The 12,753-nt window shown below is 48.2% G+C and overlaps 2 protein-coding genes across 11 annotated transcripts in view; one reads left to right on the top strand and one right to left on the bottom strand.

Annotated features, from left to right (window-relative positions):
• NBEA (neurobeachin) overlaps nucleotides 1–12,753 on the bottom strand; it is a 522,340-nt gene that overhangs the window by 144,730 nt on the left and 364,857 nt on the right. For all 10 annotated transcript variants that reach the window (XM_084537470.1, XM_084537471.1, XM_084537462.1 and 7 more), the window contains one exon: nucleotides 10,139–10,275. In XM_084537470.1, the coding sequence (XP_084393596.1) occupies nucleotides 10,139–10,275 (137 nt within the window). The remainder of the gene's footprint in view (nucleotides 1–10,138; nucleotides 10,276–12,753) is intronic.
• Nucleotides 5,704–8,316, top strand: MAB21L1 (mab-21 like 1). The gene has a single exon (XM_084537371.1). The coding sequence runs from the start codon at nucleotides 6,360–6,362 to the stop codon at nucleotides 7,437–7,439; it is 1,080 nt and encodes a 359-aa protein (XP_084393497.1). The 5' UTR covers nucleotides 5,704–6,359; the 3' UTR covers nucleotides 7,440–8,316.

Below are 12,753 nucleotides of genomic sequence, written 5' to 3'. Positions count from 1 at the left end.
GTTCTAGAAATAGTCCTGAATATATGAAAGTAAGTACATGAAAAGTACAGTTTTGAGATTTTGCAATCATAGTCTTTCACTCATTTCTATCAATAAACTTATCCTCCTTGTAAAAGCTTTAGAGCAGATTAGGCAAAGTATTTTTGTGAGAGCATCCTGTTAAATACAAAAAAACAAAACAGCACTGTCCTTTCTCAGGAAGTTAAATCAACACTATCATCACTAAAATACAATGAAATTAAGTGGGAAGTCCTGCTTGACAAGAGAGTAGATGCTCAGGCCCAAAATATATTTTCCTTATTATACTTACCAACATATGCATTTGATATTTTAAATATTGTGAAGGCACGCCATGTTTGTACTAGTAATAAATTATAACCTCCAAGCGTTATCCTGCTTCGGCCCCAATCCTGCAAATAACAGCTCGTGGACTTAACCAACTGTTAGCCTAAAGAAGCCACTGACCTCATCAGAACCAGCCAACTGTTTAGCTAACCATGTGTGTATTGGCAGGATCAGGGCCTTCATAAGGTTCAATGAAATGTATTAATCACTCATGACCAACTCACTCAACTCCTCCCTTCACCCTTATTTTGAAAGAAAATATCTGAAAGCTGTACACTACATTAAAAAATAGAAGTCTGCATTAAAATATGCAAGGCATGTCTTTTTATAGCTAAGTTGAGATAAAGTGAGTTACATAGGTGATTTACCATACCCATGCTATTGTTAGGGAAGAGAACACATTTAGTTTTGACTACGAGGGGCTAAATGTATATTATATGTAGTATGAAAACCAGCAATAAACACATAGCATGACAAAATGGATATGAAAAATGGTGCTTGGTAATTGCTGTATGTAGGTTAGCACTCAAAGATGTTAAGCAACATGTTTTCTGCTGATTTCAGCAGCTCTAGCAACTACCTACAAGAGTGCGTAGTTCAGTTTGCCGGTCGATATGAAACCAGCTTACATAAAAACACCAGTCGTAGAAGTATATCTGTTCAAGACATACCACCCCTACATTTCAGCTGGATTAATAAGATGTTGGGTTACTCAAAAACACACACAAACAAGCTGAGTGATGTCATAATTTATATAATGATACATTTCAAATACTACCACACTTTAGTTTCAACTTGCACGCGTTTTCTATGCTCTAGTCCTTCTTCAGACAATGTATTGCAGGGATAGAAGTTACCAAGGGGAAAGGTTAGCTTAGAGATGAAGACTTAGGAAGCTGATCATCCAATGCATACAGCTTTATTTTCAAGGTCAATGTTGAATATTTTCAGTCATTTAATCATATACAGCATGAAACAGTAATGAGAGTTCTGCAGTGTTGGATGACCCGCTACAGATGTAGTAGATTAAAAGGCGCTAATCCCCACTGATTCCATACTCCTCTCAGTTCAGCAGAAAAGAGCATTCTCAAAGCAAGAGATCTCTTTTTTTTTTTTTTTTAAAAAAAAAAAAGGCAATGTTGGACTCCCTAAATGAAATGCTGTACTTTAAGGAATGTCTGGCTTTGGAGAAGCTGATGTAGAAGTGAACCAAATGAATAATTCAATGCATTTCTTCCTGCCTGGATGTTTCTGTGGTTCTAGCTAAAATCGTAATTTGCAGTTGTGCAAGCTCTATGTTTACTTTTGAGATGTAACATTTTAAAGACAACAAATCAATTACTGGTTTTTCCTTTAACAGATTGCAGATTAAAAGAATTTAAAGCATTAACAGTTCAGCCGTGTGACCTAGAATGACAAAGTCCAAAACTAATGCAAACTCCTTTCGTCTTTTTATTTTTAATGGGAAGAGAATACATACACATGCTAAGTTTAACACTAACGAATGCTATTCGTGTACTGCAAAAAGGAGCTATATCACATTTTCTTAAAAAAAAAGTAAAAAACATCTGCAGAAAACTACAGATAACTGAAGGAAAATATTTGCGTGCATAATTCTACATAAATTTATATCCCAGAATCTAAGTCCTGAAGCATATAACATCATTTAAAAAAAAAAAAAAAAAAAAAGTGTTTGCAAACACGCTAGCAACTTACTTTTAAGCTTACCACTTCATTGTTCCTAAGTTTGAAAGTGTAGTCAAAAAGTAAAATGCAAATAGGAATGCAAACACTTGCAAGTACCGTCAACCTCTATCACAAAAAATGATGCTGCGTATTTTATATAAAGTGACATTTAAAGCAAACTCTCCACAAATATCTGTCTTTAGTTTTCCTACTTGAAAAAAAAAAAAAAAAAAAAAAAAAGTAAATTTATTGGTGCTGGCAGGATGATATGGATGAAATAACCAGAATGAATTGAGGGGGGGAAGGGGAGAACGAGGATCCAAGAAATCAGATACATTCAATGAGCCTTCAAACTCACTTCAGCAGTAGGGATAAATAATTTAATCAACTCAGCTTCATTTTTTCCTAGTTCCCTAGTGCAATAGACAGATATTAAAAAATAAAACTTTAAAATTCATGAGCACAGTTGTTTGTGGAAGAACTATCACTACATAATAAGAAATATAAAGTGATATCAATGTAAGCACTTCGGGTGCATATGCATCAGCATGTGCATTTTCACTCATACTTTTCACCATATGAAAACAAATTATTGGTGAAATTTATAAAAGCGACTATATATATATATATTTTTTGGTGGCATAGGTGAGTACCTGCAGTCATACATTTTCAACACTATTTGGCTTTCTGGCTAATAAGAACACTGCATGACAAGGCAATGTAGTTAGAAAGATTTGAAATAACAAGTAGAGTTCAAGAAATGTAGCTATAGTACTCTAATTAGGGGAAAATATCTAGAAAACAGTAATTTGGTAAAAGTCACCAATATCATACAGTACTATTATAATGACAAACTCTCAATCATCATTTTAATGAGGTGATTTTAATCTCAATTTACCAGAACAACTCAATCCATATAAAAATAAAACTCAGTGGTGAAAAGGTGTTCCTTCCTTTTATAATTTATTAAGAACACGTTAATAAACACAAAGAAAAACTAACTGTGCTAAGTGGTCAGAAGTCACGAAAATATTCATGTTTTATATTTCGTAAAGTCAGATATATCTTCATTTTCGGAATCCAAAGCAAACCGCCGACTTCGTGTCATTTGAAACGATCAGGTCACCTTAACAGTTACATTTCAGTAGTTGACTGGTGTCAGCCGTGCCTAAATCCACATATTTTCAAGCTATCAAATGTTTATTTTTCTGTGTGTGAAATTAAATGATGTAGTGAAATTGATCGTAACCTTTAGTGGTAAACATAACCCAGCCAAGGCTAAGTCTGATAGGCACAACAGTTCCCACAACCGTCGAGATACAATACATATAACCTGCGTTATTTGACATGGGGGGTTAATCCTAACGTTATATAGAGACGGCTGTGATTTGGCAGAGAAGACGTAAATTTAATTTCGATTAATTTTGCTACATTACGAAAATTCAGCTTCCTGACGGTTAAAAGGGGTGAGATATCTCCTCTTGCCTTTAGAAACTGCATTTCCTGAGCGAAAACCCACCGGGTGAAAACAAACAAAACCTTGCCCGAAATATTTCCATCGTCAACGTGCAGCTGAAGGCTCCACTCGCACTTCGGAGTTTGGGACTGCGTGTCATCCCACAGGAAACGGCTGCTCCCCTTGGCGGAGATAGGGGGAGCGAGCCAAACCCCTTTTGTCCGCCCGCCTCAACTTTCGTTTTTTACGCGGCGGCGGTACGCGACCTCGCAGGGAAAGGAGCTCAGCCTGATTTACACCGCCAAAAAGCCGCCCCCCCGGCCAGAAAGAGACGGAGGGTTCGCGCCGGGGGGTCCCCCTGCCCCAAAACCCTCCCGCTTTGCCCCTTCCCATTCCTCCTCCGCTCCCCTCCGTACCCCCTACACGGCCAGCCCCTCCGCGGGCAGGGCGCGCCCGGCACCGCCGCGGCCCCAGGGGGCGGGCAGGGAGAGGGGATCGGCCCCGGACCGACCCCAGTCCCAGCCCCGGGTGTAGTGGGGCGGGATCCTTCCCCTCCCCGCCCGCCGCCGGGGTGTCCCGGCCTCCCCTTGAAGCTGGAGGGGACCTCACGGGTGCCTGCGCGGCACGGGGGAGGAGCCGCCCCCCGGAGTCCCTAGGGAATGTATAGGGGGGTCTCGGACCCCGGGAAGGAGCCGGGGCCGTGGGGAGCCACTCGTGTCCCGCTCGGCAGCCGCCCCTACTCGCCGCGAAAGCTCCCCGCAAAAATCTGGGGGAAAACCTGCCCCTGTTAGCCCAAAACAGACGGGGAGCGGCCGCCCCGCCGCCGGCGGGCCGAGGAGAGGGAAGGCTTCTCCGGGACGAGCTGTCACCTGCAGATTTTCTGCTAGGAGCCCCGAGCCGGTCCTAGCCTTGTTTATACTAATGGGCAGAAAAATGATTCCCGCATCGGCTTCCTTCTAGGAAGCGGCAAGGGGATCGCCCACAGAAACGCCAAGAGCGAGGGAGGCGAGCGCAAAGTCAGAAATTCTTCGCTGTATGCAAGAAAGTTGGTCGCCTTAATGCGGTGAACAAATGTTGTAAGATATTCCTTGCATTATGACCTCTCCTTAGCAACACATACGTCTGTGACAGTCACTTTACGAATTAATAATTGGGCAGCAGCTTAAAGATTCCTTAAAGACAAGCGACGAAAAGCTTGGGTGTATTTTTTTTTCTTTATATATATATACATACATGTATATATATATATATATATATAATTTAGGGTTTTCTTAGAGTGAAGCTCGGTAAATGCTGGAAAGCAGAAGAGTTTGCCACGCGGGCTTATTTGCAAATAAAGGTTCCGGTTACTACCACTTAAGGTACCGAAGGAGAAATTTGCTAATTACGCATCACGCGCATGAAACCCAAGGTGTCAGATGAGCAGCATGCCAGCACGTTTGCAGTCGCTAGCATCCCTCCCGTGAGCGCATTTACTAAACGCAGCTTGCTAGCAGAGCCCGCTGTAACAATGAGCCGTCCAGGTTTGAAATTAATAGGTGCTCCTGGTGCCACCACGTCTCCAACAGCAGCCGCAACTCAGCCTTCGCCACACGTCGGAGCGCTACGCGGAGCACGGGAACGAAGCTAGGAGCTGGCGGAGGAGATTTACCCTTCGGATCTGCTACTTGGTTTCTGGAGGGAGCGTGAAAAAGACCTGACAGCCCCGTTTAGCGATCGATTCTCCCCTCCAGAAGGTAGGAAGACAAAAAGCAAGGCGAGACACAATGCACAAACGCCTGAAACCTCCACATCGCTTCGACCCCGCCAGAAGGTCCGCCGAAAACGCCCCCAAATCGCGAACTTTGGCGGCACACTTTTATTCCGAAGGGCACTACACTGCCGTGCATCTGCCGCCTTGCTCCCCGGCCGCTTCGGGAGAGCCAAAACTTCCCGCTGGCAGTCACGGACCGCTCTCGGGAGGCGAGGAGGGCGGCTCTAAATGAACTTACGGGCGGGCTCCGACCGGGACCGGGAGGCCCTGGCTCTCCGGCCGCCCCCCGGGGCGCAGCCACCCGCACCTGCGGGCGCGACGCCGCCGTCGGGGGACCCGCTGGGAACGGAGCCGCGCAGGGTCCTTTGGAAACGTCCCTGCCCTTGGGGTTACACCCGGAGAAGAGCGGTGTCCCTCGATTTCCCGGCGATTTTCTGCCGGGAACCGGCTACCTTTGTATATGTGCGTGTGCGTATACATATCTATCTCCTAGAGAGGGATTAATTAGCCGGGTTTGAGCTGAAAGAGGCTGCAGTGACGAGCCCAGTGGCGATTGGCCGCCCGCCTGCCTGGCCCTGCCTTTATAATTTCCACACGAGTGCATCTGGGCTCTTATACAAACCAACAGCCAGCTTCTTCTGACATATACACACACACACACGCGGCACTTTTTCCACCATCTGATTAACCGCCCTGCACACACACAGTGATTACTACGGGAAAACATAAATAAATACGAAGAGGTTTTATTATTTTGACTACTGGAAGCCTCGCTGTGTCTCAGTGCAACTTTTGTTTTTATTGCTGCCGGAGAAGGTGCAGCTCTCGATGCTTGCCTCTCACTCACGGACCCTTTAAAAAAAGGGGGAGGAAAAATATCGCCCCCTCCAGTCCCCCGCCCGCCCCCCCCGCCACACACACTTCGAGACGGCTGATCTAAAAAAGCAGGAAGAGAGCATCTGAGGAGCAGCAGCCACAGCGCATTTTGAAAAACATTTGTTACGTTTCAGAGTGCAGCAGCCTGTTTCTCCTCTGAAGTTGGCTCCAGCCTTAGCAGCCGCATTGGATCCCACAGCCTACTGCGAGACTCCGGTGTACAATCCGGATCTCTGCCCCAACATGATCGCGGCCCAGGCCAAGCTGGTGTACCATCTGAATAAATACTACAACGAGAAATGCCAAGCCAGGAAAGCTGCCATCGCCAAGACGATCCGCGAAGTCTGCAAAGTGGTGTCGGACGTGCTGAAGGAGGTGGAGGTGCAGGAGCCTCGCTTCATCAGCTCCCTGAATGAGATGGACAATCGCTACGAGGGCTTGGAAGTCATCTCCCCCACGGAGTTCGAAGTCGTGCTCTATCTGAACCAGATGGGGGTCTTCAACTTCGTGGACGACGGCTCCTTGCCGGGCTGCGCTGTGTTAAAGTTGAGCGACGGGCGCAAGAGGAGCATGTCCCTCTGGGTGGAGTTCATCACGGCGTCTGGCTACCTCTCCGCTCGCAAAATCCGCTCCAGATTTCAGACTCTGGTGGCTCAAGCCGTGGATAAGTGCAGTTACAGAGACGTGGTAAAGATGGTGGCGGACACCAGCGAGGTGAAGCTGCGGATCAGGGATAGGTACGTGGTGCAGATCACGCCGGCGTTCAAGTGCACGGGGATCTGGCCGCGGAGCGCTGCCCACTGGCCGCTTCCCCACATCCCCTGGCCGGGACCCAACCGGGTGGCGGAGGTCAAGGCCGAAGGGTTCAACCTCTTGTCCAAGGAGTGCCACTCGCTGGCCGGCAAGCAGAGCTCGGCCGAGAGCGATGCCTGGGTGCTGCAGTTCGCCGAAGCCGAGAACAGACTGCAGATGGGCGGCTGCAGGAAGAAATGCCTCTCCATCCTCAAAACCTTGCGGGACCGCCACCTGGAGCTGCCGGGCCAGCCCCTGAATAATTATCACATGAAGACTCTGGTTTCATACGAATGCGAAAAGCACCCCCGAGAGTCGGACTGGGACGAGTCGTGCTTGGGCGATCGGCTCAACGGGATTTTACTGCAGCTCATCTCCTGCCTCCAGTGCAGGCGGTGCCCGCATTACTTCTTGCCCAATTTAGACCTCTTTCAGGGCAAACCTCACTCAGCCCTGGAAAACGCGGCCAAACAGACGTGGCGACTGGCTAGGGAGATACTGACCAACCCGAAAAGTTTGGAGAAACTTTAGGGGGTAACTGTAGAGCGGGCCTGTCCGACAAAGCGTCTGAGATCCTGATGAAGTTTAAGCTTCCTGTTCGAAAAGTCAGATGTTTCCACTTGACAGTGCAACTCATATTCTCTTTTAAAAAGGAATATAGCTTAGGCTCTTCACCGAGAAACGCAAATAAAAACAGCAAGTATCATGCCTCTTATCTGCACCACAGTTTTGCAGTTTCCCGCGGGGGGGGAAAAAAATAGAAAAGAAAAAAAAAAAAAAAAGGGGGGAAAAAAAAGCGTCTTACCCGGAAAGCAAAATTGGCTGTAATTTAACTTGATTGTGACCACTCTGCCTAGGAATGGTACCAACGGATTATAACAAACCCCGTATTTTTCTGTAATCCCTCTGTGAGTAAAAGCTATTTGGATATGCCACCTGAACAAACCCCAATGTACCTTTTAATTTGTATCAAATATTGTGATCTCACATTGTCTTTGAAATTGTGGATGTTGGTGTTTTGTGATTTGGTGAACAGAAGTTAAATTGCCATTTTGGATACTTCAAGGACATTTTCTGCTAAAGAGAAGATACCATTTAAAAAGGTAGATTTTATCATGGTACTTTTGTTAATTGTCTTTTGAAGTGTCTGAACTTAACAAGTTTACATTTTTTCGTTTCATATATATTGCTTGTTCTATTTCTAACATTCCATAAATATACTTGAAATGTTATTTAAATATATTCAAAAGAAATTTGGATTCTGCTTATATAATAACGCTTGAATATTGGAATTATATATTTGAAAATGCACTTGAAATACACTGGATAATTACCTTTTGTGATTTAGATTTTAATTTCTGTTGCTGATTTATTTAATTACAAGCTAATAAATGAAGTAAAATGCCAATGGGTAAGCGTTTCAATACAGAATCAAGTTTTCTACTTGAACGATCAGAGATCAGCTGTGTTCTGTGCATTTTGACTTTCTGGTGATAGTTGCTAAAATCCTGGAAAACTTAAGGGCAGCAGCCGCCTGATTTTGCGTTTTGGCTAGTTTTGGAGGACGAGGAAATATCGGCGGTTTAAACACACTAGAATTTAGCTCCAGCTGACCGTCAGCAAACCGTCAGGCACCGATGTAGTTATTCACTCAGTAACACTGTTCCAGCCGCCCAAAAACAAATTATTTCCTAAAGGTTTCCTCTGCGGAGCCGATGCGTTTCTGCCCGGGGTCGAACAATGCTGAGGAAGCGCCGCCCGCCCCCGAAGCAGGCAGGGCACGGAGCGAGCAGCAAGCCTGGTAAATCCAGCGGCTCGGCTCAAGGAGGGACGCAGGAGGTAAAATGTCTAGGTGAAAGGGTCAAGCCAGCACCAATAAAGAGAACAACGTTATTGCTTCTGCCCCACGAGTCCGCTATGAATGTGATAAGATTGCTCACAGAAATGGAGCCCCTGCGTTCGCAGGGCATCCAGAGGGAAAAAACATGTGGGTTCCTCCAAACTGCGAGCGGTCAGGAATTGCCTCTTCCTACTCCTAAAGTCTGCGTTTCTTTAAAGCTGCTCTGAGACCAAAACGCAAAATCACAGCGAGCATTCTGCCGAGTACCCTAACAGTCAACAAGTGCTGAAAGAGGCCGAGCGCCTGTGTAACACCCATTGGCAGCTATTTGCAGCGGGTACCCTTTAAAGAACCCGTTATTCCCAGCGATTAGGGAAGAATCTTTTTTTTTTTTTTCCCCCCCCAGCACTGTGAAAAAAGTCCCGAGTTTCAGACATTATTCACCAAACAGAAATCACCTTACTACAAACCATACTTATGTCCAGACAAGTTCGCTAGCATTTTTTTATTGGAAATGACTTACGATATTTCTGGAGAAAGAAAAAGAAAAACAAAACCCAAAAACAAAACCAAAGGGTTTTTGTCAAAGCTCTCCCCTATTCTCTCTCCAGAGAAGCTTCTAACATTTTCCAGCTCGATAATGAGAAACAAAGCAACAACCGTAAGAGGGAACAGAGGTGCAGGAGAGGGGAGCAGCCGGTCACAGCCGTCCCTTGCCCGTGCCCCCTCCTGCCCCCGGCTCGGCTGCAGCCCGGCGGGAGCCACGCGAAGGTTTCCGCGGCTGGGCTGGGGAGGGGGCGCGGCGGGGGTGGAGGGGGGCACTGGGGAATTGGGAGTAGTAAGTGACTCGAGAAAAAAAACAAAACACAGCTTTCCCAGGAATCAAGTCTTGGGTACATGCCCATCCCCCTCCTCCCCCCCCCCCTTTTTTTTTTTTACTCCAGAAAATAAGCAGTAGCTTGCATTTCAGCGGGGAGCGTGTTTACTAAAATGCACCGTATTTTCTGACATGGTACCTAACATTCTTGAAATGAGGAGATTCTCTGATAGCCTCAGAAGGGGTAGAGCCCTTCGCTGTGTCTTAGGAAGGCTGCAGTCTGGGACTGCTCTTACCTCCAGGGATTTCAGAGCAATTGGCTTAGCTACTAAATCTGCCCACGTTCATACAAAGGCACTGAGCGAAGGCTGTTGAAAAACGCGCACGCCGCCGTAATAGAGGATTTACCATCATTAATACCCGGCGCAATTTTTTTTTTTTTTTTTTTTTTTTTTTTTTTTTTACTAAAACGCAGCGAGAGCCGGCAGCAGGGCGCCCACTCCGGAGGGAGGGGACGACCCCGGCCCACGCATGTCCGCGACCGGGGCCACCACCGCCCCCCGCAAAACTCACCTTGGGGTCGATCTTCTTGAAGGCCGGGTCGTCCTCGTCCACCTCGAAGTAAATCTCCGTGGTAGTGATGGAGAGAGTGCCCTTGGCCACCACCACGGGGGCGACGAGCTGTGCCGGCGTGCTGAGCACCACGGGGCCTGCAAGACAAGGGCAGCGCCGTCAGGTTGGGGGCCCCCGGCCGGCCCATCCCCGGTGGCCCGTCCCCTTCCCTCCGCCAGGCGATGCCCCCTCGTAAACCCCGCTTTGGAAACCGCCGCCGTTGCCCCTTTCCTGCCCGCGGCCAGCGTGCTTTGAACTTCGCGGTCAGGCCAGGAAAAAAAAAAAAAAAAAAAAAAAGGAAGAAAAAAAAATAAATAAGAGTTAGTGAGCTGCGGGGCGCGAGATAAATCAGTGAGCAGCGGCACGCAGAGGGGTCAGAGGGAGCGGGGGCTGCCTCCTCCGAGTAGGTCCCCCCTGTCTCTGTGCCCTTTTACTCCTCGTTAACACCCCCGCTGTTTATGGGCGACAGCAGCGGCCGTGTCGGAGCCGGGGGGGGCGGCACAGCCGGGCAGGCGGCGGGCGACCGAGCAGCGCTGGCCCCTCGCCCCCTCCGGGCCGAGCCCACGAAGGGTTCTCGGGAGCCCGGCGGCCACCGCACGCAGGGGACGGCTGCCCTCGTTAAGGGTATTTATGGGCAGAGAGTTTTGAGTTCAATTTGCTGCCGCTTGAGCCTTTCGAAAGGAGGGTAACGACGTTTCGCCCAAGGACGCTCCTTAACGAGGCGCTCGCACGGGCACTGGGAAGATGGATGAGGGGAACCTAATGCAGAAGGCAGCCTTCTCCATTCGCATTGTTAGGGTTTAGCTCAAGGAAGAACTTCTACTTTAATGCCAAAGACAGCAGAGGATCACTTTTTCTCCATCTTATCTTCGAGACGAACACAGCCTGATGCTAAAGCTGCCAGCGTCGGTGTTTAGGACGCTCGCTCTAATTAAAAGAAAAGATTAAACATAAAACACTCTTCCAGGTTAAACCGCTGAATGGCGTAGGGTAATCTGTGTACCCACGGCCAAACACACGCATCCACATGCTACGCGCCCCAGCACTGAGAAACTCAGCGCAGCATCCGAGCGCCGCACCTCCTGGGAACCGGCAAAGGCATCACCTCGCGAGGGACAGAAAGCTTGCGCTGGGTTCCTGCACTTCAAAAGAAGCTCACTACGGAAGACCTCAAGAGGATGGCAGCGAGAACCCGCGTGTGCCTGCGGCTGGGGTCCCCAGGTACCAGCACCCCCCGGCTGGCAGGCACGGATGCGACCTTTCCTCCTCCTCCTCCCCCGGCACCGCACAGGCACTTTGCTACCAGTTCTTGCAGGCGACACTTCAAATTACTCACTTAGCCCAAATTAGTCCTGTATCAGTGCATCTAACTGTCATGTTGTTAATGTTTTACTTTACTGTAACACCCAATTTGAGGCTGTATTGCACAATGTTTTGTCATTTTTTTCGCTGCAAAATAAATAAAGAGGAAGGCACGGATTAGTGTGTGTACAAGGGGAAGCTAAAACGCAGTTTCAGTGACAGCTTTCAGCAGCCCAGCGTGGCAGGCTGCATAATATTGATACAAACTCTATTTTCTTTCATTTTATTGTTTTCCATCTCCTAATAAACCACGGTAGCCTCTTGACCCTAGTCAGCTGATCTGAATCACATGCGCCGGGGCTGCTTTGCCGCTCTCCCCGTCTAGCCTCCATCTTCTCTCCCTCCCTTCGCCGTGAGAAACCAGCCCAGCCGAGCCGAGCCGAGCCGGGAAAACCCGGGCTGCTGGCTGCGAAGAAGGGCAGGGCGATCGATCCGAAACGCCGCTTTTAAAGGCTCATCAATCTTAATCTAGGTTGCTCGAGTAATTACGCCCGATTCCCTTGTACGATTACAAGTGGATTTGGGTTTCAATTCCCCAGGCCCCCTTTTCTTTGTGTTTACAGAAGGGGGGGGGGGGGGGGGGGGGGGAGGTAGAGGCCTCGCAGACCGCCACCGCCCGCCCGCAAGCAGCGCTCGTCCTCCTCCGTGGAGGCCCAGCCTTGCCCCGCACCCGTCTGCAGCCTCCACCCGGGCATCGAGGAGGCTTCCGAGGGTGCGTCCTGGAGGAAGGCCATCAATTTGATCCAATTAGCTCTTCCCCTCGGTGCTGCGTGGGTAAAATAAAAAGGAAGGCACCGCTATTCGATGGTCAAAAGGCTGGGCCCTGTAGTCTGACATCCAGGGGAGGACAATACGAGCACCCGGCACAGAGGAGAGGGGGAATTCGCTCTTTTGCCTGTTACTGCATGAAGGGGGAAAGCTGGGGTGTCTGGTTCCCCCTCCTCCTCCCGAGAGAAGGCTCTCTGCTCCCAGGCCGCTCCTTTGGCATCCGCCCTGCGCTCCGCTCAAATGCTCCCCCCAGATTTGTTGCGGTGTAAACACGTCGGAGGTATTAGGACGCGGCGAGGAATAAGGGTTATCTTACTTTCCAGATAAGAAAACGTTTGCTTGTGCCTGGGTTTCCTCTTTTCGGGAGGAAAAAAAAAAAAAAAAAAAAAAAAAGGAGGAGGGGGAGAGAAAGCCTTTTTTAAACAGTCAAATTATGGGATTCGGGG

The sequence above is a fragment of the Aythya ferina genome (genome assembly GCF_964211825.1).
Source record: "Aythya ferina genome assembly, chromosome: 1".
In the NCBI taxonomy this organism is placed as follows: Eukaryota; Metazoa; Chordata; class Aves; order Anseriformes; family Anatidae; genus Aythya; species Aythya ferina.
This window is presented reverse-complemented; position numbering and strand designations above follow the sequence as displayed.

Excerpts from the sequence above, each read along its gene's own strand:
- MAB21L1 (XM_084537371.1), top strand. The coding sequence starts at position 6,360 with ATGATCGCGGCCCAGGCCAAGCTGGTGTACCATCTGAATAAATACTAC.